This window comes from Phascolarctos cinereus, unplaced genomic scaffold, assembly GCF_003287225.1.
Source record: "Phascolarctos cinereus isolate Bilbo 61053 unplaced genomic scaffold, phaCin_HiC Scaffold_1;HRSCAF=81, whole genome shotgun sequence".
Classification (NCBI taxonomy): domain Eukaryota; kingdom Metazoa; phylum Chordata; class Mammalia; order Diprotodontia; family Phascolarctidae; genus Phascolarctos; species Phascolarctos cinereus.
Genome location: NW_027555514.1, coordinates 109,775,124 through 109,796,189, shown reverse-complemented (window position 1 = coordinate 109,796,189; position 21,066 = coordinate 109,775,124). Strand labels below are relative to the sequence as shown.

Here is a 21,066-nt window from a genome sequence, read left to right as displayed (position 1 = left end):
CTGCCAGTTGTCATTATTATTATCTAGTGTCACGAGGCAGCACTAGTACCGCAGATAAATCATTTACATGATCTCCCTGTCTTTGGTTTCTATGGTGAACAGACTAGTTCAGTTCTTTAAATAGGAAGCATCTACTTGTCATTTATGTACATAGGACAAAAGTAAAAAGAAAAAAAAGATTTTCTTCCAGGCTCTTGCAAGGTACTTGCTTGGATGCCAACTATGTTTTTAAAATGGATGTTTCCTTTCCCCCCTACTTTGGAATTCCTACTTTGATTCAAAATATATAGGATATTTCCAAAAGGTAAGAACTGAGGATCAGACTTTTTTCTTTAAAAAAAAAAACAGTTTTATCAAACATGGGCACTATTTTCAGACCAGATATTACTTATCCATAGGACCAAGATGGCATCATAGAAAGAGTACTGGCTTTGGAGTCAGAGGACTGGAGTACAGATCCTTCCTCTGATGCCTACTATCTCTATGACCTCAGACAAGTCTCTCAATCTCTAAGAGTCTCAGTTTTGAAGAAGTTGGACTAGGTGGCCTTTAAGATGTCTTCTTGCTCTAAATCTACAGCCCTTTGACTTAGAATCAGAAGGGAAGCTGTCATTGGATTCACTCTTCCACCCCAGCCCCAATTTTACAGTTGGGGAAATTGAGACCCAGCAAGATCAAGTGATTTCTCAAGGTTACAAAGGGAGTAGGTAATCAAGACCCCTTTCTGCTTCCTTCTAGTTTGCTTGTTATCTCTAAGATCCTTGTATAGCGTGTGAGGTTTAGCCAATAGCTGATAAGTGGTGAGTTGGTGTGAGAGTTTGATATCCCTACCAAGTGGCCATCCAAGACCCAACTATTTTACTCCTTAGTTAGGAATCAAGGCTATGGTGCTAGCTCTTGGTGACTACTTGTAGCTGTGTTGCCATATGGGAACTCCCTGGGAAACTTTAATATGTCACTAGAATGTGGGGCCAAATACTATAGTAACCTAAGGGACCCACAGCTACAAGAGATGGGTCTCTTTCCAGGACAAATGCCCCTCTGAGATACTCCTAGAAAAACTTAAGTCTTAGGTTTTGGCAGAGATGATTCTATGAGCTTTCATTGTATTCTTCTCAGAGGTGGACAAGAGTTTCCCTATGTGATTTATCTATACACTTAATTTTTAAAAAATTATTATTTATTTATTTTAAACATGCTTTTCTTTTTAAATTTTGAGTTTCCAAATTCTTTCACTCCCCCTCACCCCCTCTCCCATTCACTGAGAAGACAAGAAATATATCAATTATACATGTGGAATCATGCAAAATCTATTTCCATATTAGCCATATTTCAAAAAGAAAAGCAAGAAAAATGAAGAGAGAAAATTGTACTTCAATTTGCACTCAGAGTCCTTTATTTCTCTCTCTGGAGGTGAATAGCATTTTTTTTATCATGAGTCCTTTGAAACTGTGTTGTATCATTGTATTGATCAGAGTAGCCACATCTTTCACAGTTGATCATTATAACATTGCTGTTACTGTGCACAATAATTCTACTTCCCAGTTCTACTTCACTTTGCATCAGTTCATATAGATTTTGCCATGTTTTTCATTTCCCACAGCACAATAGTATTACATCACACTCATATACCTCAACTTGTTCAGCCATTCCCCAATTGATGAAAGTCCCCTTGATTTCCAGTTCTTTGCCACCACTTTATAGCCCTTTGGGCCAGTTCCAAATTGTTCTTCAGAATGGTTGAACCAGTTCACACCTCCACCTAGAGGGCATTAGTGTACTTATTGGGGAATGGAAATTTTCTGTTGTGAAGTAATAGGATGGGGTCAGATTGTAGAATACCTTCACTGTCAGGCTAAGAAACTGAGACCTGAAATGTTGAAAGGCTAGAAAAATGTGTCACCCGACCTTTTGTTGGCTCTGCTACTCCAAAATTTTATTTGAAGTATTATTTTAAAGTTGTTTGGAGGGGAATGTTGAGAGAGTTCACCTAGGTTGCCTCTAATCCACCATCTTGGCTCTGCCCCAATATATTCTTGGTTTTTTATTGAATCATGTAATGTTATTAGTAATTTTTACTAATACAATAGTACCAATACTAATACAATAATATTGTATTCATATGGCATGATCAAATGTTCCAACCTTATCAGAAAATTAGTAAGAGTTATATCTGATTGATCAATTGTCTGAATTTTTTTTGGTGGGATTCTTTAAAATTCTACTTGTTTCTACTTTCAGGGAATACTTTTGAAGCTATTATTTTTTAGTCACTTTATGCTTCATTTTTACTAAAATGCTAATGGAAAATAATGCCAAATATTTTTTCTTAATCTGACTCACAGGTCAGATTATAACAACATGTATGGATAGTAGCTTTGGCTTTCTCCCTATTACTTGTCACAGTAACATGGAAGAGAGCAAGTTGCTCAAGATTCGGTTCTAATATGACTGAACTTTTATTAATTCATTTCAGCCTACATTTACTCTCCCTTTGTTGCTGTCTCCAAACTTGCCAATAATCTCCGAATTGCTGAATCCAATGGCCTTTCCTCAGCCCTCATCCTACTTCACCTCTCCAGCTTTTGATGCTGTCAGAACTGTCAGCCCCACCCTTCTCCTAGATCCCTCTTTTCCTTGACTTCTATGATACTGCTTTATCTTGGTTCTCCCCCTTCCTACATAACCATTCTTAGCCCCCCTTGCTGGATCATTGTTATATGAAAACAACATTGTTGGATGAAAACAATAAGTAAGGCAGTGTAGCTGGATTGCCAAATGCATGGTGGAGGAGGGTCTAGTGTAAGAAGACTGGAACTATAGAAAGTGGCCAGGTTATGAAGAGCTTTAAATACCAAACAGGACTTTATATTTTGATCTCAGAAGTAATAGGGAGCCACAGTGGAGCTTACTGAGTAGGGGATGGCATCACAAGACCCATACTTTAGGAAAAGGACTTTGGCATGTTAGTAGAGGGTATGTAATGAGCTGTCTCTAAAATCTATACATGTAGTAATTTGCTCTTTCTGAACTAACCATCTTAATAAATGATAGATTCAAAGAATGTTAGCCTAACAAGTCAGGTACCATTTTATAGATGAGAAACTTACTCTGAATTGTTTCTTTCCTTTTTATTCATCACAGTCCTGAAGAACCACCTCATTCCTGTTTAAAACCATTGCTATCCTATTCCACATGACAGACACAGTTTATGGAGAGCTTTAGCTTCAGAATTCACCTTTCCTAGCACACCAAAAAGAACAATTCACATTTATAGAATGCTTTAAAGTTTGCAAGAGGCTCACAACAGCCTTGTGAAGTACATAGACAAGTATCATCATCATCTTTAATTTACTGGTGATACAATTGAGATTTTGAGACAATAAATTGGTTTGCATACGAACCCACAACTAGTGAATGTATGAGGTGGGATTCAGGCCCAGGCCTCCTGACTCCCAAGTCCATTTCCCCATCCGCTGTGCCATACATAGTGCCTTTCAGTAGACCTTGACTTCCAGGGTTTGATATAAGCCAGGCCAATCTGTTCATTAAATAATATTAGAAGCACCTACTTTAAATCATTTATGTAAATGCAGCCATTCATGCATAAATGAAAGCTGTCTTTTTTTTTAATTAAAAGGATATGCCTTTTTTTAAACTGGCTATTTCTTGAGCAAATTCTCAATTTTCTAAATTCATAATTAAATCCATATATCACCATCTCAAACTAATTTAGATTGGAAAAAAAATTCGGGGGAGAACAAATTAAGGATCTTGGTCTTCATTGATCAAGCCAGGTGACAAATAGGAGGGTCTTCTCCCAAATTCCTATTGGAATCTTTGTCAACCTGTATAGAGGAAAGGAGTGTACCAAAAACTGAAAGCATCTAGGAAGGAGACTGCAAGTTGTAATTTAAAGAGCCAAGGTGAAAAATATAAGTATTATATTATATTAACATATATATATATGTATCATACGTATATATGAAATTAAGAACATTTACGTTCCTCACTTCTGAGTTACAGATTTTTTAAACTGACTGTAACATATACTGTATTGCTTGGATTGGGATTCATTGCCAGTGGGGGGATATTTCATTTTCTGTCTCTTGTTGACTTATTGGAACAAAGACTGACTTCTATAAAACTGCCAGATTCAAGGATCTTCTGATTCGAATGGCAGGCAAAAAGATAGGAAAGGAAAAAAGAAGAGTTAAGCCAACCTTGAAAAGGGACTTTGCTGGAAGAAATGGTCTATGAATCAGCATCTAAAAAACAACCTTCTTCTGAATGAATGTTTATCGATTAAGCAACAGAACTTGTTGGAAGAGGTGGGGAACGGGTGAGGCAGTGAACCAGTTGTTCAAAAATACTTGAAAGAAGAGAAGCTTTCCAGCTCCTCAGCACCCAGGTTCTGATCATGTTGCCTGCCCTTTTTGGTTCCCTATCTCAACCCCTTTCTTCTTTTGTTTGTTTCTCTTCCTTAGAAATTTAACTGCTCTAGGGGCAGCTAGGTGCTGTAGAGGATAGAGCACCGGTCCTGGGTTCAGGAGGACCTGAGTTCAAATCTAGCCTCAGCTACATAACACTTACTAGCTGTGTGATTCTGGGCAAGTCGCTTAACCCCAATTGCCTCGTCAAAACAAACAAACAAACAAAAAAACCCCTGCCCTTCAAAATCCAAAGTGTCAATTAGTTAATGAAAGCAAAAATGATCAATTCTATTATGTAATTGGAACGTTCTGTTTTGTACATTTTAAGCCACTTGAGTCTAACAAATGAAGAACTCTAATGGGAGAAATTTCTAGGCATAGCCCTGTGTGTATATTATGCCCATTTACACATATCATCCTGTTTTCTGTCATGTAATATGTCTAATATGAGATTTAACTTTCAGAATATGATACTCAAGGCTGTAGAATTTTGTTCTGAAAAACAGTTTTCAATCACTAATGTGAAAATACGTTTAATAGGAATGTGTATGTATAGCCTATATCAGATTGTATGCCATCTTGGAGAAGGTGGTGGGGAGGAAGGGGGAGAAAAATTTTAAACTCAAAAGCATATGGAAGTGATTGTTAATAAATCAAAATAAATTAATAAAAAAAGAAAAATAGTTTTCAAATTGTCATTTTTGCCACATGATGTGATTACAACTTTCTAGATTATACTGTGTATATGTATATATGTATGTATACAGACATGCATATTTGTGAATGGATACCTAAGATTTATGTCACTGTCGTAGCTCAATGTGATTGCTACGTGAACTGGTTATTTTTCTGGTTCCAGTAATTTTTAACTTAGAATCACAGATGAAAAGCACCTGTGATAGCTGGTCCTGTCCATGCAGAACTGCTGCCTACGATAGATACTTTTTTTTGTGGTAGCACTCAGGGATTGAATGTTTAGTGATAACACTCTTTGATAAATTGCATTTTTCTTTCTCGCTTTCTAATAGAAAGCAAGTTCTCTAACCTTTCTGTTTAAAAAAATGGAATGATTAATTCTCAGGAAGATTTGGATATTTTTACATTTTAGTATCATATAGTTAAGCTTTTTTTCATTGTTCCCCACATATATCTTTTTGAAATTATTTCATTCTGCACTTAACCCCAAAAGGCGTGGGGGAAGCATTTTCATATACAAAGTAAAACAGAAAAAGATGATTAAAACTGAACCTGTGAATTTCCATTATGTATAGCTTCCTTTTCTTAAAAGGGATATAAGAAATTCAACATGTTACTCTCAAAACTATCCTGCTTGTCTGTTTCCTTCTGCAAGTCCTTTGATTCTCACTGTACATTTTCTTTTAAATGCTTCAATGACACTCCTTTCTTCTTGGAGCATTGGGGTGGGGGTGAGTAGCATTATTACTAGTCTGCCTCTCTCCCCAAATCCCCCTTCCGTTGAATAAAGAGAAACAAAATTTCTGTAACAGTTATTCATAATCACACCACAAAACTAATCTGCTCACTGGCCATGTCTGAAGATTTGTCTTGTTCTGCATGCTGAGTCCGTCACTATTCTCGCAGGAGTTGGTTAGCTTGCTACATCGTTGGTCTTCACACATCGTGGCAGGTCATTGCATTAATCAGAGTTCTTAAATCTTATGAAATTGTTTTCTTTACATTGTTATAGTTATTATATGAAATATTCATGCTCTGCTTACTTCACTCTGCATCAGGTTGTGTAAGGTTTCTCTGAAATTGTCCCTGCCCAAGCCTCAGTTGCTCATTGTTTGGGTTTTGGTGGCTCTGAGTGACTGTAAACAGCAATTGTTTTTGTTCTGGCCAGAAACTCAGAGGGTCCTCCTCTCCCAGACTGATTCTTCTATGAAGGCAAACCAGGACCTCTTTTGCCTCAATTCTTACCTAGCCTTTAATTACTGAATGGGCATTGCCTCTGACGAACCGAAACCTTGAAAAGCCCTTAGCTTAGAAAGGCCAAGGTCTCCCACTGCATCCAGGGCCATCACCAGTCATCTTGACCTATGTCTTGCCACTGGACTCTGATGACTTTGGAGGAAACAGTGAGGTTGATGACTTTGCATAGCTCCGCCTCATTTTAATCCAAGTCACTTGCAAGTCAAGACATCACCCTCCTGATGTCATTGATCCTCTTCGAGAACCAAAGATGAACAGCAGCCACAATGTCTGAAATCATCCCTTTTGTTATTTCTTCAGGCACAATAATATTCCACTAAATTCATAGACCATTTGTTCATGCATTCCTCAACTGATTGGTGTCCTCGTTTGTTTCCAGTCCTTTGCTACATAAAACAAAAAGAACTGTTATTAATATTCTTGTACTTATAGGTCCTTTTCCTCTTTCTTTGATCTCTTTGGGCTATAAACCTAGTAGTTACCCCTGCATATCTCAGTCTTAGTATCTGATCCTCTCTATGTAGCATTTATGTGTGTTGCATGTTGAATGCTATATATGCATTACTTTGATCATTCAAGTTTTCAAAGAAAAAAAGACTAATAAAAGCAAAGGGTCAAGTCAACAGGCAGGTACTACGCTAAGTGTTGGGAATGCAAAGAAAAGCAAAAACAGTGCCTGTTCTCAGAGAGTTTCCATTTCTTGGAGAAATTGGAACTTTAGTTGAGATTTGAGGGAAGAAGGCTGAAATAAAGAGAGAGTGAAATCCAGGCATGGGAAACAGCCAGGAAAATGCATAGAGTCATGCAATGGAGTGTCTCATGTGAGGAAGAGTAAGGAGTCCAGTTTTACTACATCATAGAGTACATGGAAGATTGGAAAGGTAGGAAGAGGGCAGTTTTAAAAAAACATTCTTATGTGATTGAAAAATGATTCTGTGACCACCTAGTTACCACCACCTGTAAAGGAAAATATGTTGAATTTACCTTGTTCCAGAGTGGTCCATTAAAACATAAAACATAGATAGGATCCAGGTTTGATCTTTTTTTATTATTTCAAGACTGTTTTTATATGGTAAAGAATACCATATTGAAAAATAGTTGGGGAAAAAAAAGAAAGAAAAATAGTTGGGAAGTCTCTCATTTTTGGCCAGCTTAATGACTCAATTGTATTGCCTATGTAATTGATACAATCAACTGTACAGAAATTGGTTATTTAGAAACCTATATGACCAGAATCTCCTCTCAGATATAGTTCCACTTATATCAGTAAATATGTCTATATACAGCGTATGAATATAGAAATTCTGGGATTTTTCATTTCTTCTGCCTACATGCAAGGAGATACTTGTTATATTTGGGGGACAAAAAATGGGGTAAAAAAGAAATATGGAATGTTTTTGTTTCTGTATGTTTTATCTTTTGTTTATTGTATAATCTAGGTTCTGTGTTTGTTCTGTTAAAACATGCAATAAAAATATCACAGGAAAGAAAGAGGCAAGACTTTTTTTCTTGTTATTCTGGTGCACTTGGCTTTGAAACAGCCTAAGCTTAAATATTTCAGCAATTTAGAATTCAATTGAATTGTGGTTTGCAGTACCCTGGAAACTTCATTAATATGGTCTTGCATTTGGCAATGATATTAATCCATGGAACAACTTTAAAATCTACTATGCATCATTAAACTCATTTAATGCCTCATAATAGGTGTTTAAATAAGTTTAAGTACCCCATAATTTCTGGGGAACTTGGTTCTTCTCATGAACTGCAAAGCAATTTATTTTTAAAATGTTGCCTCAAGGTTGATTTTAATTCAGACACTTTTACTGGAATTGTATCAGGAAGCTCTGTCGCAGGGTATTATAACACTATTAGTTCAGTTTTCTTGAAAGCCAGATCTTTTGTCCATTAAGATACTGAGGTACTGGAAAATATTTTAAGAGTTGTATGGAATGCATACCAAAGGAGGTATTTGAGCAATGTGGTCAGCATAGCACTAACATTCTCAAAGCTGCTAAGGAGCCAGACATCTAATTTTCACTGAAAATGTTTTAATCACTGGAGAACTATTAAAAGAGAAGTCATTGTTTGAACTACCCCAATGTCGCTACTGTCATGTCACCATAGCGGGGATTAGAATACAGTATACCACCACTGAGGATGTAAGGGATAAATCTACATGGTTGTTCCATACAAGATATTGTGAGCCCCCCCTGGAAACTTCCAGTGACATATGTGGCTCAATCCTGAAGGGTCATCCTTGGTCCCCCACTCTGGGATGGCTGAAAGCAGCCTTTTGTGATGTGGGGAGAAAAGTGGTCAAACTGCATCAGGGAGAATTGGCCACTAAAAGAGCCTCTCCCTTAGTAGACTTTAAAGGGAGTGAATCTTCCATCTGACTCTCCCTTCCATCCTCTCTTCAGAATGAGTGATGAGTAAGATTTCCTTTCTGTGTTTTCCTGTGAGGAGTGGGGAGGAGAATGGGAGCACTCTGTCAGCCAAACAGAAATGCCACCTGAGGGCACATAGCAGTGTGCACATTTGCTGCCTATGTGATCCTGTTCCTGGGCATTGGGCCTTTTCCTGAGCATAAGTAACTGAACATCAAACCTGTGATGGACATTTCCAGCCATGGAGGTAACCACAGGACCATAGAGTCAGCAGGGACCTCAGAGGTCATTTACTCCAACCACCTCATTTCACAGACAAGGTTACTGAAGCCTGGGAGAGGCTAATATAGGTCATCTATACAGTAAATGTGAAAAGTAGGATTTGAATTCATGTCTTCCTACTGCAGGATGAGTGTTTTTTCCACTGTACCACAGAAGTTGGGAGCTCCTAGGCACTTTATTGGTACTGGCTACCTGTCCAGGTACCTGTTTGGGAACTGCCTCTGGTAACTGCTTCAAGAATTGCTAGTTCTTGAAGATGACCACTGGCATGCTAGGCCTGGCTTACCAGAAGACATGGGCCTGCAGGGAACTGTATAAAGAGTGCAGAACTAAGGTGAATGTTGATTCATTGCTGATTGAACAAGCCCACCAAGTGCTTCATGTTTTGATGTTTTAAATATCAGCCTCCAGGGAGGGTATAGCAGTAGTCATATAATACTTTTGCTGCCTGTTTAAAGTCTTTGTCAGTGGGCACATATGATTCTTTGGTCTTAACCAATTATTTTGTGTAGAGGAAATAGCTGTCCCATACCTGATTTGTTGCTGCACCCTAAAGGGTCTACTGGGCCTTTCCATCTGAATTGAAGTTACAAGTTCCTATTGTCTCTCCCTATTTCTATTCTCCAGTGTTTACCATCATACTTTGTATATAGCAAACACTTAATTAATACTTTTTGTTTAATTTAGTTATTCATCTATATTGTACATAAAGTGACATTCTAGCTCCTTTAGGGGGGATCCTAAATATGAGCCAAACCTAAGCTTTAAGTGGTTCCTTCTGGGGCTTGTGAATAAGGGGTTAAAGAGCCAATACATGTGGGGATACAAAAGTTTGAATTCTCTCTAGACAACCTAGCTTCCCTCAGGACTGAACCCAGTCTGAGGATGTGGGTTCAGATTTGACAGGGACCTCCCCTCCCCTGGAAGAGGGAGAGGGCAAGCACCTCAGCCCCCCTGGGCCAAGCAGCAGCCGTGCACTTATTGCACCATCACGATTGTTTACGTTGTGATGGAGACAGTGGATGAGAGAAAGCTAGTAAAAGAAACATTGGAACCAAATCATTCTATGTAGGTTTCATCTGGAATGGGACCTATTAAGTGAAAATGATTTCCTTTTCTGCGTTCTCATAATGATCCTAGAAGTTTTGATGTGCTCCTATATTTGTCTTCATGAATATTCATAACGTAGAAGACCTCCCCATCTGACTCAAACAGTTAAAAGGTATTTAAATTGCCCCCAGCAGTTTGATAATAATGACAATTTAAGTTCTGGATACTCTAGGTCTCTGGGGTCCCCAACTTTGAGAGGAAATTAGCATATTGTTCAATACATTTGTTTAACAGTAACTTTATTATCATTCCTTTCTATTTTAGATCTTGTTCTTAACATTGTACATGCATTGCTTTCATTTTCAATTTTCCAAAGGAAGCATTTTTCCAAAAGAGAAATAATAACGATTGGTTTTTCAATTAGATCAAAGGGGTTACTGCTTTAGCTAATGTGTTGGAATATTTTAATTCAATTCAATATATGTATGTTTAGTGACTGCCTCTTGCTTAGCCAGAACTGTATTGTACTTTGAAGAAGATCTATTTTTAACTTTATCCTTTCTCCACCAGATACTAACAAGGAGATGCTTAACAGGAGATCACCAGAAAATGAAGAATATTTCTGGCACCTTTCTTCGAATGCTCTTTTCAGTGACTTTCTGGACTCCACGGACAGAAATTATGTTATTAGCTTATCAGCCAAACTTTCAGCAGAAGAAATACCAGCGGTAAGAGTAGGAAAGATGGGGTAAAGGTGAAATTGAACATTGTAATATGTTATCTTAAAAAGAGACTTAATGCTCTGAAAAAGTAACAGATTTCCCTAAAGACTGCTGTTGTCCATACCAGCTGAGGACACGTTCCTTCCGTTTCTTTTTTGATACCCATTTAGATTTATAGGATGTCAGAGAGTAAAAGGACCCAAGATGTGAACCAAGGTTAGCTACTTTTAATCCAGGGTTTATTCATCTATACCAAATCAGATCCCTCAATCATACAAGGCCTAAGAAAATGTTCCGAGAAAAGTTATTTTTTTATTTAGTAATAATTTACTGTACTCTCCCAGTGCAGTGGATGGTTTTGCCATGCAATGGGAAGAAAGCACTGACCTAGGTGTTAGGAGACATGATGCATCCTTGCTCTATAAGCAAGTAGCTCTGTGACCCCGGCCAAGTCATTTAATTGGAACTTCAGCGTCCTGATCTCTAAAATAAGGATACTAATAGTTGTATTACTTGACAGGGTAATTGTGAGAAGCAAATGAAATAATGCATGCAAAGCAGTTTATAAAACATTAAATAGAGTCACAGAATCTCAGAGCTGAAAGGAAACCTAGAGACTATTTAGGTCATCTCATCTAACAACAAGTATCCATTCTATAAAACCCCTGGGAGGTGACCATCAGCCATGTCTTGAATACATCCAGTAAGGGGGAGACTCCCCAGCTCCCAAGTCAGTCCATTCCACTGTTGGATAGCTCTGGGAGTTATGACTTTTTTCCCCCTTCTATCAAGCCTATATTTGTCTCTTGGCAATTTCCACCCCTGGCGCTAAAATAATAACTCTAACCCCTCTTCATCACTTGAGCCCCTCAAATACATCGCAACTAGCATATCTGCCTTAAGTCTCTTTCAGTCTTCTTTCTCTAGGCTAAACCCATTTTCACATGGCATGATAATGAGAATATTCACCATCATCACACCTTCCTCTAGAGGCTCACCTATTGATCATTATCCTTCTGAAAATGGAGTACCCCAAACTGAACACAATTCTCTTAAGTGTGATCTGACCAGGGAAAAGTAGAGTGGGGCTGTCATGTGTGCCCCTAGTCCTGGACACTATGCCTCTCTTAATGTTAGTTCTCAGTTACCATATCAAAATTGTCCACTTTATATTTCATAATGTTCTCTATCTCTTGTTTGGTCATAAATTCTTCTCTTCACCATAGATCTGACAGGTAAACTATTCCTTGCTCTCCTAATTTGCTTATGGTATCAACCTTTATGTCTAAATCATGTACCTATTTTGACCTTATCTTAGTGTATGGTGTGAGATGTTGGTTTGTGCATAACTTCTGTCATACAGTTTTCCAGTTTTCCCAGCAGTTTTTGTCAAATAGTGAGTTCCCATCCCAGAAGCCTCTTTGGGTTTATCCAACAGTAGATTACCATAGTCATTTACTACAGTGTCTTGCATACCTAATCTATTCCACTGATCCACCATGCTATTTCTTAGCCAATAAGTATAATATATAGATATATTACATATATTAATAATATGTATTATTAAGCCTTAATCACTGAATGGGCATTGCTTCAGTCAAACTGAGACCTGTTAAAGATGTTAGCTTAAAAAGGCCAAGGTCTCCCACTGCATCCAGGGCTATCTCCTGTCATCCTGATCTATATCTTACCACTGGACCCAGATGGCTCTGGGGGAGACAGTGAGGCTGGTGACTTTGTCCAGCCCTCCCTCACTTAAATCCAATTCACTTGCAAGTCACAGCATCACCTCCTTGGTGTCATGGTCCTCTTTCAGAACAAAGGACAAATAGGACAAGCAGCCGTTACCATATCATGCTGTCGACCCACATTGAACTTTCAATTCACTAAAATCCTCTCATTTTTTTTCATATTTGTTCATTTTCATATTTGTTGATTTTGGGGAATCCAAATATAAGGATTTACTTTTGGGATCAAGTAATGTAAGCCATTATAATGATAATAATCTATGAATTTGAAAAGAAAAGAAAATTGCCTAAGGGTTTGACCTGTTTCTTGTGGTCATAAATTAGTTAGCCAATATGAATTAGTATTAAATGCCAGCCTTGACTGAGAATTAAAATTATAGGGTGGTATGTGCACTTTCCCTCTTCAAATGCATATTTTATAATTATTGTAGAATGCTCCTCCACTGATGTCCTGCTCTAATGCCTCATCATGGGACAGAGGTGACACTCACAGGCTAGAGCAGGGAATCCTGAAGCTCTAGCAGGTAGTCCCTACCAACCAGCCTGAAAAACCTTTGGTCCTGGGCCAGGCTACAGACTGAATGAATGTCTGTCATTGAAGGGCCAACCTCACAGTGTTTAGAAAGCATCCATGAAGGGGCAGCTAGGTGGCACAGTGCATAGAGCACTGGCCCTGGAGTCAGGAGGACCTGAGTTCAAATCCGACCTCAGACACTTGACACTTACTAGCTGTGTGACCCAGGGCAAGTCACTCAACCCCATTGCCTAGCCAAAAGAAAAGAAAAGGAAGAAAGTCTCCATGATCAGAAAGCTGACAATGAAATAATGAAAAAAAAAATTGATCTACCTCCATGAAGGCAATCTATTAGAGATAAAGAGGACTTGTTTACCTTAATTGGTGAACTGGAATAACCACTCTGATGTATTGTAGAATACAAGGGCTTATAAAAGACTGAATTTGGCCATTGTATGAGTGCACATCAGCAATTGCAGATGTCACAAGAGCCTGTGATCACAGCTCCAACAAACTGTTTAGTCTTAGCTATAAGCCCCCTCCTCTTTCTCGGTGTTCACTGGTGCTGAGAGTCATAGCCTTCTACATTCATATTTGAGGCCTTGCCAGCTTGTATAGGGCCTGTCAAAGGTTGTGTTTTTCACCTGGTAGAAAACTTCTCAGTCTCACCCTTTCTAGGATGAAGCATTAAATTTTTAGTGTAGCATTATCCATCCCTAGAACCTTCAAACCAATTAAAGACAACTCTTCTGTAATGTCTAAAGCGTTGGTATCCAGTTATTTTCTGTGTGGGAGAATGGAGCTTTGATCCTGTTCCTCTGTTACCATTGTCACATAGGGTAAATCAAATTAATCTAAACATTAAGGGCAGCCTTGAATGGGAAAAGATGTCACAGCCTGTAGGGTGTTTATAGGCAAGGACTAAAGGCTGTCCTAAGGTTTTCCTTGATATAGTGTGGGAATAGAACATCAAAGAACCTCATATCTTTTATAAAAAGAAATACTCTTAATAAACTACTTAATTGTTTATATCTTCTATTCCCAATTCTGATAGTAAAACACTGTATGACCTGGGACAAGTCTACCTTTCTATGTATCTGTTTCCTCAACCTGTAAGAACTCACAGAACTCACATTTCTATCGGGTCTATCTTGCTATTTACATTTTGCAGAAGAGGAAACTGAGGCTCAGAAATGTTAAGTGACTTGCACAGAGTCATAGGTAGTAGGTATTGGAGCCATGATCCAAACCCAGGGCTTTTGACCACAAGATGAGTGTTCTTATCATTGCACCATAATGGGAAATGAGTTGGACCAGACAGCTTCTAAGGGACTCAACGATTGTACGATTCTGTGGCAACAACAGTCCAGACTCCCTCGACACTGAAGTCATGGAACATACTGATCTGTGCACCCTATGGCAGAAGCTTCAAAATCAGGGCTTTGTTGTGGACTACAAAACTCCAGGAGCTTCAACCAAATTAGGATGTAATGGGGAAATGAATGTTTAACAAATTTTAAAATACAATACGACCTAAATCATATTAATTTGTGATTTTCTAAGTCAATATGTCTCATCAGGGATCTATTTCTATTTGAGTTTCACACTACTGCCCTAAAGACAACTGAGGTGATGACTACTTCTTTTTAATGACTTCAGAGGATTTCCCCACCCAAGGGTGCCTATCTGGACCTCATCCTGGGAAGACCATGTAGCATTTCCTTCTCTGTTAAATAACAGATTTTTCCTGAGTAAGAAGTGTTTCCTTAAATTACTTATCCGAAGTTTAGCGGCAGCCCTGATACCGTTATCAAGGCAGTGGCATTGCAACAGAGACCTGGAAGTAAGAGACAGGGTTGGCACTGGGTTCTAATTAGCCCTTTGGTCTATACTATCCCTGGCTCTTGGGAATTCCCCAAGTTCCTTCACTCTGGATCCTCAGCCTGCAGGCTGAGCTAGTCCCCTTTCCAGGCAAGGGACATTTCTGATTTGGTTCTAAAAAGTAATCCATAACCTGGACAGTTACAATTTCTCTGAAAGCTCATTTCTTAAAGCACAAGTTAAATGCACATTTGTTGCCCTATGGGTTTCTGCATTGGTCATGTTGTGCGTGTTTGGATTCCCAAGAAGTATCAAAGTGAGTCTCTCATTTTGGTTCCACCATTTCCTCATTTTCTTTTTCTGCATGTTCTTCAAGAGAGAGGATGCACTGCCATCCTCTTCCTCCTCCAAAGCTTGCTTCCCCTCTGTGCTGCAGCCCATGTTCCAATTCTCGCTCATTTCCTTAGGCCCATTTGGACCAAGGCCTAACAAATCCAGTGGAAGAAAGGCTAAATGCTCCCTTGAGCTTTTGCCTTTCCTTCTGACTGTTCATATTCTGTGGATACCAGGGCTTGAGTTCTCTCCCGACATTAGCAATCCCTTCCAAGGGCTTCACTTTAGCTAGTTCTTCCTAAAGCCGTTGGTGTAGAGTGTGATGCCACAATGTGAAGATGTGCACCCAGGGATAGTCAGAGGGCAAGGGTGCCACTGCACCATCTCTAGGGATTCCTCTGCTATTTCTTCGTTTTTCTTCTTCAAAATTTACAGATTCAATGTTGTCACAAAACTTCAGGTCTTCATAGGGCATCATCACATTTCATAGTTTGTGCCTAAAGAGAGAGATTTTGATCCATCCAAGATCTCAGAGGGGGTATGCAGATGGTGCCACAAAACAACAATGCTGACATCCTTTGTTAAGAGCTGCCCGACAGCAGCTTTTTAAAAGACTGGAGAGAAAACACGGAAGTTTCCGTGATGTGTTGAATGACGACTTTTCTGACATACTGGTTGCACATATTTTCGGCACAGATTGTGAGTTCTAACAAGTCACTGATGCTACTTTCATTGAAAACCAGCATTTTAAATGGTGCAGAAAGATAGAAATAAACAGCATTTGACTGTTTTTGTGACGGTTTGATTGCTTTGAAAGTTTTCCTCCAACGGTGACAGAAATGGATTTAAATAAATAAAACTTTGGCAATTGTTTTTAGAGGCAAACTTTGTACTAAAGAGCAAAACTGGTTAATCGGTTAGTCTACCTTATCACATGCTGTTCTCCTTTCTTGAGGTACCTTTCTCAAAAACAAGAAGGGGTATGATTCCTTTTCAAATGATCAAATGATTCTTTTTCAAATCATTTCCCTCCCTTCCTTTGCAATTTCCAAACTCACCTCTGTGATACCTGTCCAGATTGGATTTAAGTCCAATCACACTTCCTTTTTTTGTTTTTTGCTTTTCAATCATTAGTTAATACATAAGTTTTCCCTAACCACACCTCTCCTTCCTTTTCCAGTTCCTCTCAACTAAAAATAATTTTTCCCTCCTCAAATGTTCTTTTAGCCCTGTCTAGATCTAACAAATACCCATATCACATTCTATCTGGTATTATACTTATATGTGAACACACCTAATCTCTTACTGTATTGTATATTTTGGGAGGATAGAGACTTTGTTCCTTTTCATCTTTTCTATCCCCAATTCTTTTCATGTATTGCACACTTGTAAATGCTTTTTGAACTGAATTGAGACAAATTTTTTCCCCTGGGACTTACAGGAATCATTTAATGCATTTATAATTATATCTCATAGGCTTACTGACCATTCATTCAAAAATATTTATTAAATACCTACTACATGCAGAATATTGCGCTGAAGGAAATTTAAAGGAAGTTCTCAAGGCGCTTACGATGTAATAAGGGAAGTGACATGTACTGATAACAACAAATTATAAATGGGAATAGAACATAAGTGCATTAGAGAAGGGGACAATGCAAATTCCCAGGAGGAAAAGATAAGTCCTTACTAAGGAGATTAGGGAAGGCTTCACAAAGAAAGTAGCATTTGAGGAGGATTCGGGAGGATGGGTAAGATTTCAACAAGAGAAAATGAGGCTTAAGCCATTATGAACATAGGAAAGTTTGGGGGCACAAAGATATGCCTGTTTGTGAGTATATTTTTTTATTTTGATCCACGTGCTCTAGGCTATTACATATTCCTTGGCATATCTTGGCACAAAGATGCCCCTTACATCTTTGTAAATCCTTAGTAAGTATTATTGGCTTGAGGACTTCTTTTATTCCTTTCTTTTTCCTTCCCGTTCTTTCCTCTTTCCTTATTCTTGTTTGTCCTCTAATGGCCTGCTTCTCCTGCCACTCATTCACCTTAGGTCTATAAGACATTCTTTTGGGGGCACGAGTGAGGACTCCATGCCTGCCCAGTAGTGGCTCCATTATGTGCCATAGCTCTTTGAAACTCCCAAGGTGGGAGTTGTTCATTATCCACTGTTGGATGGATGGGAGTTGTTAGAGGAGGCGTAGGGGATCTTTCATGGGCCTGTTAGAAGGGACCACAGAAGTCATCTGGTCCAACTTGTACCTGACCGAGGATCTAGCCCCTTTACAGTAGTCCCAGCAAGTACTCATTCCACTCTTACTGGAAAGCTTCCAGAAAGTCAATGTAGCATAGTGAATGGAGTGTTAGACCTGTAGTTAGGAAGACCAGGGTTCAAATCCAGGGGCAAGTAATTTAACTTCTCTGTGCCTCAGTTTTTTCATCTGTAAATTAAGGAGTTTAGACTTAATGGCCTCCAAGGTCTCTTGAACTGATGATGATGACTGTGTCAGATCAATGATACCGTGTAAATAAATTGTTTTCTAAACCACAATGGCCTACACATATGTCAGCTATTATTATTGTTATTGCTCTAGGTGCTATACCATCAGCTTTTAACTCCCAGATGTCTGCTTTTAGTTTTTTTTTAATTAAATGAATTTTTTTTCACTTGCCAAATTTATTTCCTCTCCCTTTAACCTCACCTCCCCTAGCTGAAAAAGCAAAACAAAGAAAACGCCTGTAAAAGAATAACAAATAACAATTAAGCAAAACAAATTCCTCCACTGGCCATGTTCAAAAAATAAATGTTTAAGGCTGTACCCTGGGCCCATCACCTCTGTCAAATGGGTGGCATGTTTCATCATGGGTCCTCTGAATACACGGTTGGTCATGTGTTGTGCAGAGTTCCAAAGTCTTTCAAAGTTGGTTTGTCTTTGTGTGGTTATTATGTAAATTGTTCACCTGGTTCTGCTCACTTAACTCTGTATCAGTTCATACAAATCTTCCCAGGTTTCTCAGAAACCAATCCTCTTCATCAATTGTTGTAGCACAATAATATTTCATTGCATTCATGTGCCATAGTTTGTTTAGCTATTCCTCCAAGATAGTTATCCCTTAAGTTTTCAGTTCTTTGATACCACAAAAAGAACTGCTGTAAATATTCTTATACATGTGGATCTTTTTCTCCTTTCTTTGATCTCTTGGGGTATAGGCATAGAAGAGGTATTACTGGGTCAAAAGGTATGCATGTGCTCTTTTTAATATGAATATAATTGGTGATTATATTTCTTGCCTAGGAAATCATTTCTATGCAGAAACGGCGTGAGGCAGCTCGGCAGGCCCTAATGGGAAAGGTTCCCCCAGATTGCACTATCCTGTTTCAAAGGTAAAGTATAATTTCATATCAAGTAACTTTTGAATCCATACATTTTTATCATTTTTTGAATTTCCAAGGTTCATATATACCATTTCTATCCTAAGTTACAATTAAAAATGAGAAATTCCCTTATAGAACATTATATTGTCAAATTGGGCCTATTGTAATACAACCATATTCCTTTTTCAATTTCTCACTATTCTGTAATTAATATAATAAATATACTTTTATAAAAAATTATAGAAATTGGAGTAGCTAGGTGGCGCAGTGGATAGAGCACCGGCCCTGAAGTCAGGAGGATCTGAGTTCAAATCCGGCCTCAGACCAAACACTTGACACTTACTAGGTGTGCGACCCTGGGCGAGTCACTTAACCCTAATTGTCTAAAAAAAAAAATTATAGAAATAGATACAATAGGTTACAATTAAATAATGATTTAGAATCTGGATTTCTGCAAAGGCAGCAAAGTGTAGTGAGTATTATCTAGCCCTTGGAGTCAAGAAGACCTGGTTTCAAATCCTTGCTCAGATATATTGCAGCTCTACGACCCTGGATGCATCATTTACCTTCTCTGTGTTTCAGTCTCCTCCTTTGTAAAAACAGGGAGGGAGGAGCAGCTAAGTGGCACAGTGGATGGAGCACTGGCCCTGGAATCAGGAAGACCTGAGCTGAAATCTGGCCTCGGACACTTGATACTTACTAGCTGTGTGACCCTGAACAAGTCATTTAACCCCATGGCCTAGCCAAACAAACAAACCAACAAAAACAGGGAGGGGAAGCTAGGTGGTACAGTGGATAGAGCACGACCCTACAGTCAGAAAGGCCAGAGTTCAAATGTGGCTTCAGACAGTTACTAGCTGTAGGACCCTGGGCAAGTCACTTAACCCCAATTGCCTCTAAAACAAACAAACAACAACAACAAAAAAACCCAAGGGATTGTACTTGATGACCCTAAAGTCTCTTCCAGTTTTAAACCTATTAGCCTGTGACTTCAGGGTATTTTAAAGCCCACAATAAGAGATAGTATCTGAATACAGGTATCCCACATTCCCAACTTTTGTCCATGAAGGTTAATTTAACAAGTTCCATTATTCCGTCAATGAGAGAGAAGAGTCTTTTTCAGGTAATGGGGGAAAACCAACTTCCCACATATATTCATCTTTATTCTCTGTTTAATCTGGTTTTTCAGAATTGAAAAATCACTGAATTGAATTTAGTTGCTTATACACGTCAGTAAAGTGTATTACTTCTAGGCAAATAAGCAAGTAGTACAGCTGTACATTAGGGACAGACACTGCCCCTGAGCTTGAATGCTTCTGGAGGCCATGCTACAAGGCTGGACTTTTCTGTCTAGGGTCCCCAGACAGGCTTCTGGCCATGTCTTTGTGTAGACCAACCTAGGATGGCAGAATGTATCTTTTGTCGTTTCTCCTTAGATTGCTTGATCACTATTTCATTTGGTGGGGGTTTTTTTCATCCTTTCTGAAGTAGTTATGAGAAAATTAGATTGTTTTGCTTCTCCTTACCATGTCAACTTGAGGAGAATGGCAGCATGTTTTCAATGCTGACCCATATATAATGAGAAGTAGGGTGGGGGATGTAATGAATTAAATGTATGGTTGGGAAAAAAACAAGTGAGTTGGTCGTGTAGTTAGAATAAAGAATACCAGATGCACAGCTCAAGTACTCTTCAAATAATAATGGCTGGCATACCTATTAGGCAGCTAGGTAGTGCAATGGAGCACTGAACTTGGAGTGAGGAAGAGCTGAGTTCAAATTCTGCCTCAAATACTAGCTGTGTGACCCTGAGCAGGTCACCTTTCAGCCTCAGCCTTCTTATCTGTAAAATGGGAATAATAATAGCACCTACCTCCCAGGGCTGTTGTGAGGATCTTTGTAAAGCACCTGACGTACAATAGACACTATATAAATGTTACCTGTTATCATTATTCCCTTCTAGGCATTATGTCTATAATTTGGGTAGCCGCCACTAAATGAATGGTGTGGTATCTCCTTTTGACTACAAGGGGCAAATAGGCTCACTTCACGTATTAATAACTGAGAAAGCATTTGTTAGGCATTGTTTCATCCTCCTCTAATCCTTTTTATTTTTAGGAGAAATATTTGCTCTCACTCTTCTGGTAACCAGATACTTCAGGCTTCATGTCTGTTCTACATAATTTTAACCTGTTCTGCCCTGCTCTGACTTTTGACATCAAAATGCTGCTAAATTCCTATGCCCACTGTTTCAGCTTATTGAAGGGAAAGTATTAATTCGACTCTTGAGTTCATTTTCTGTCTACCCTTTCCCTTCTGAGTGGTATGGGCTTTCTGGTACTCATGGTTTTTAGAACCGGTTCTAAAATGCTTTTTCAGCCTTGCTCACTTATTCTCCATCTAATGGGGGAAAAAGAAAATAGAAAAGGAAGAAAAAAATTCCAGTGTGA

The 21,066-nt window shown here is 38.7% G+C and overlaps 1 protein-coding gene across 1 annotated transcript in view; it reads left to right on the top strand.

Annotated features, from left to right (window-relative positions):
• LRGUK (leucine rich repeats and guanylate kinase domain containing) overlaps positions 1-21,066 on the top strand; it is a 119,246-nt gene that overhangs the window by 72,820 nt on the left and 25,360 nt on the right. The window contains exons 16-17 of the mRNA XM_021002352.2: positions 10,676-10,833; positions 18,540-18,628. Coding sequence (XP_020858011.1) covers positions 10,676-10,833; positions 18,540-18,628 — 247 coding nt within the window. The remainder of the gene's footprint in view (positions 1-10,675; positions 10,834-18,539; positions 18,629-21,066) is intronic.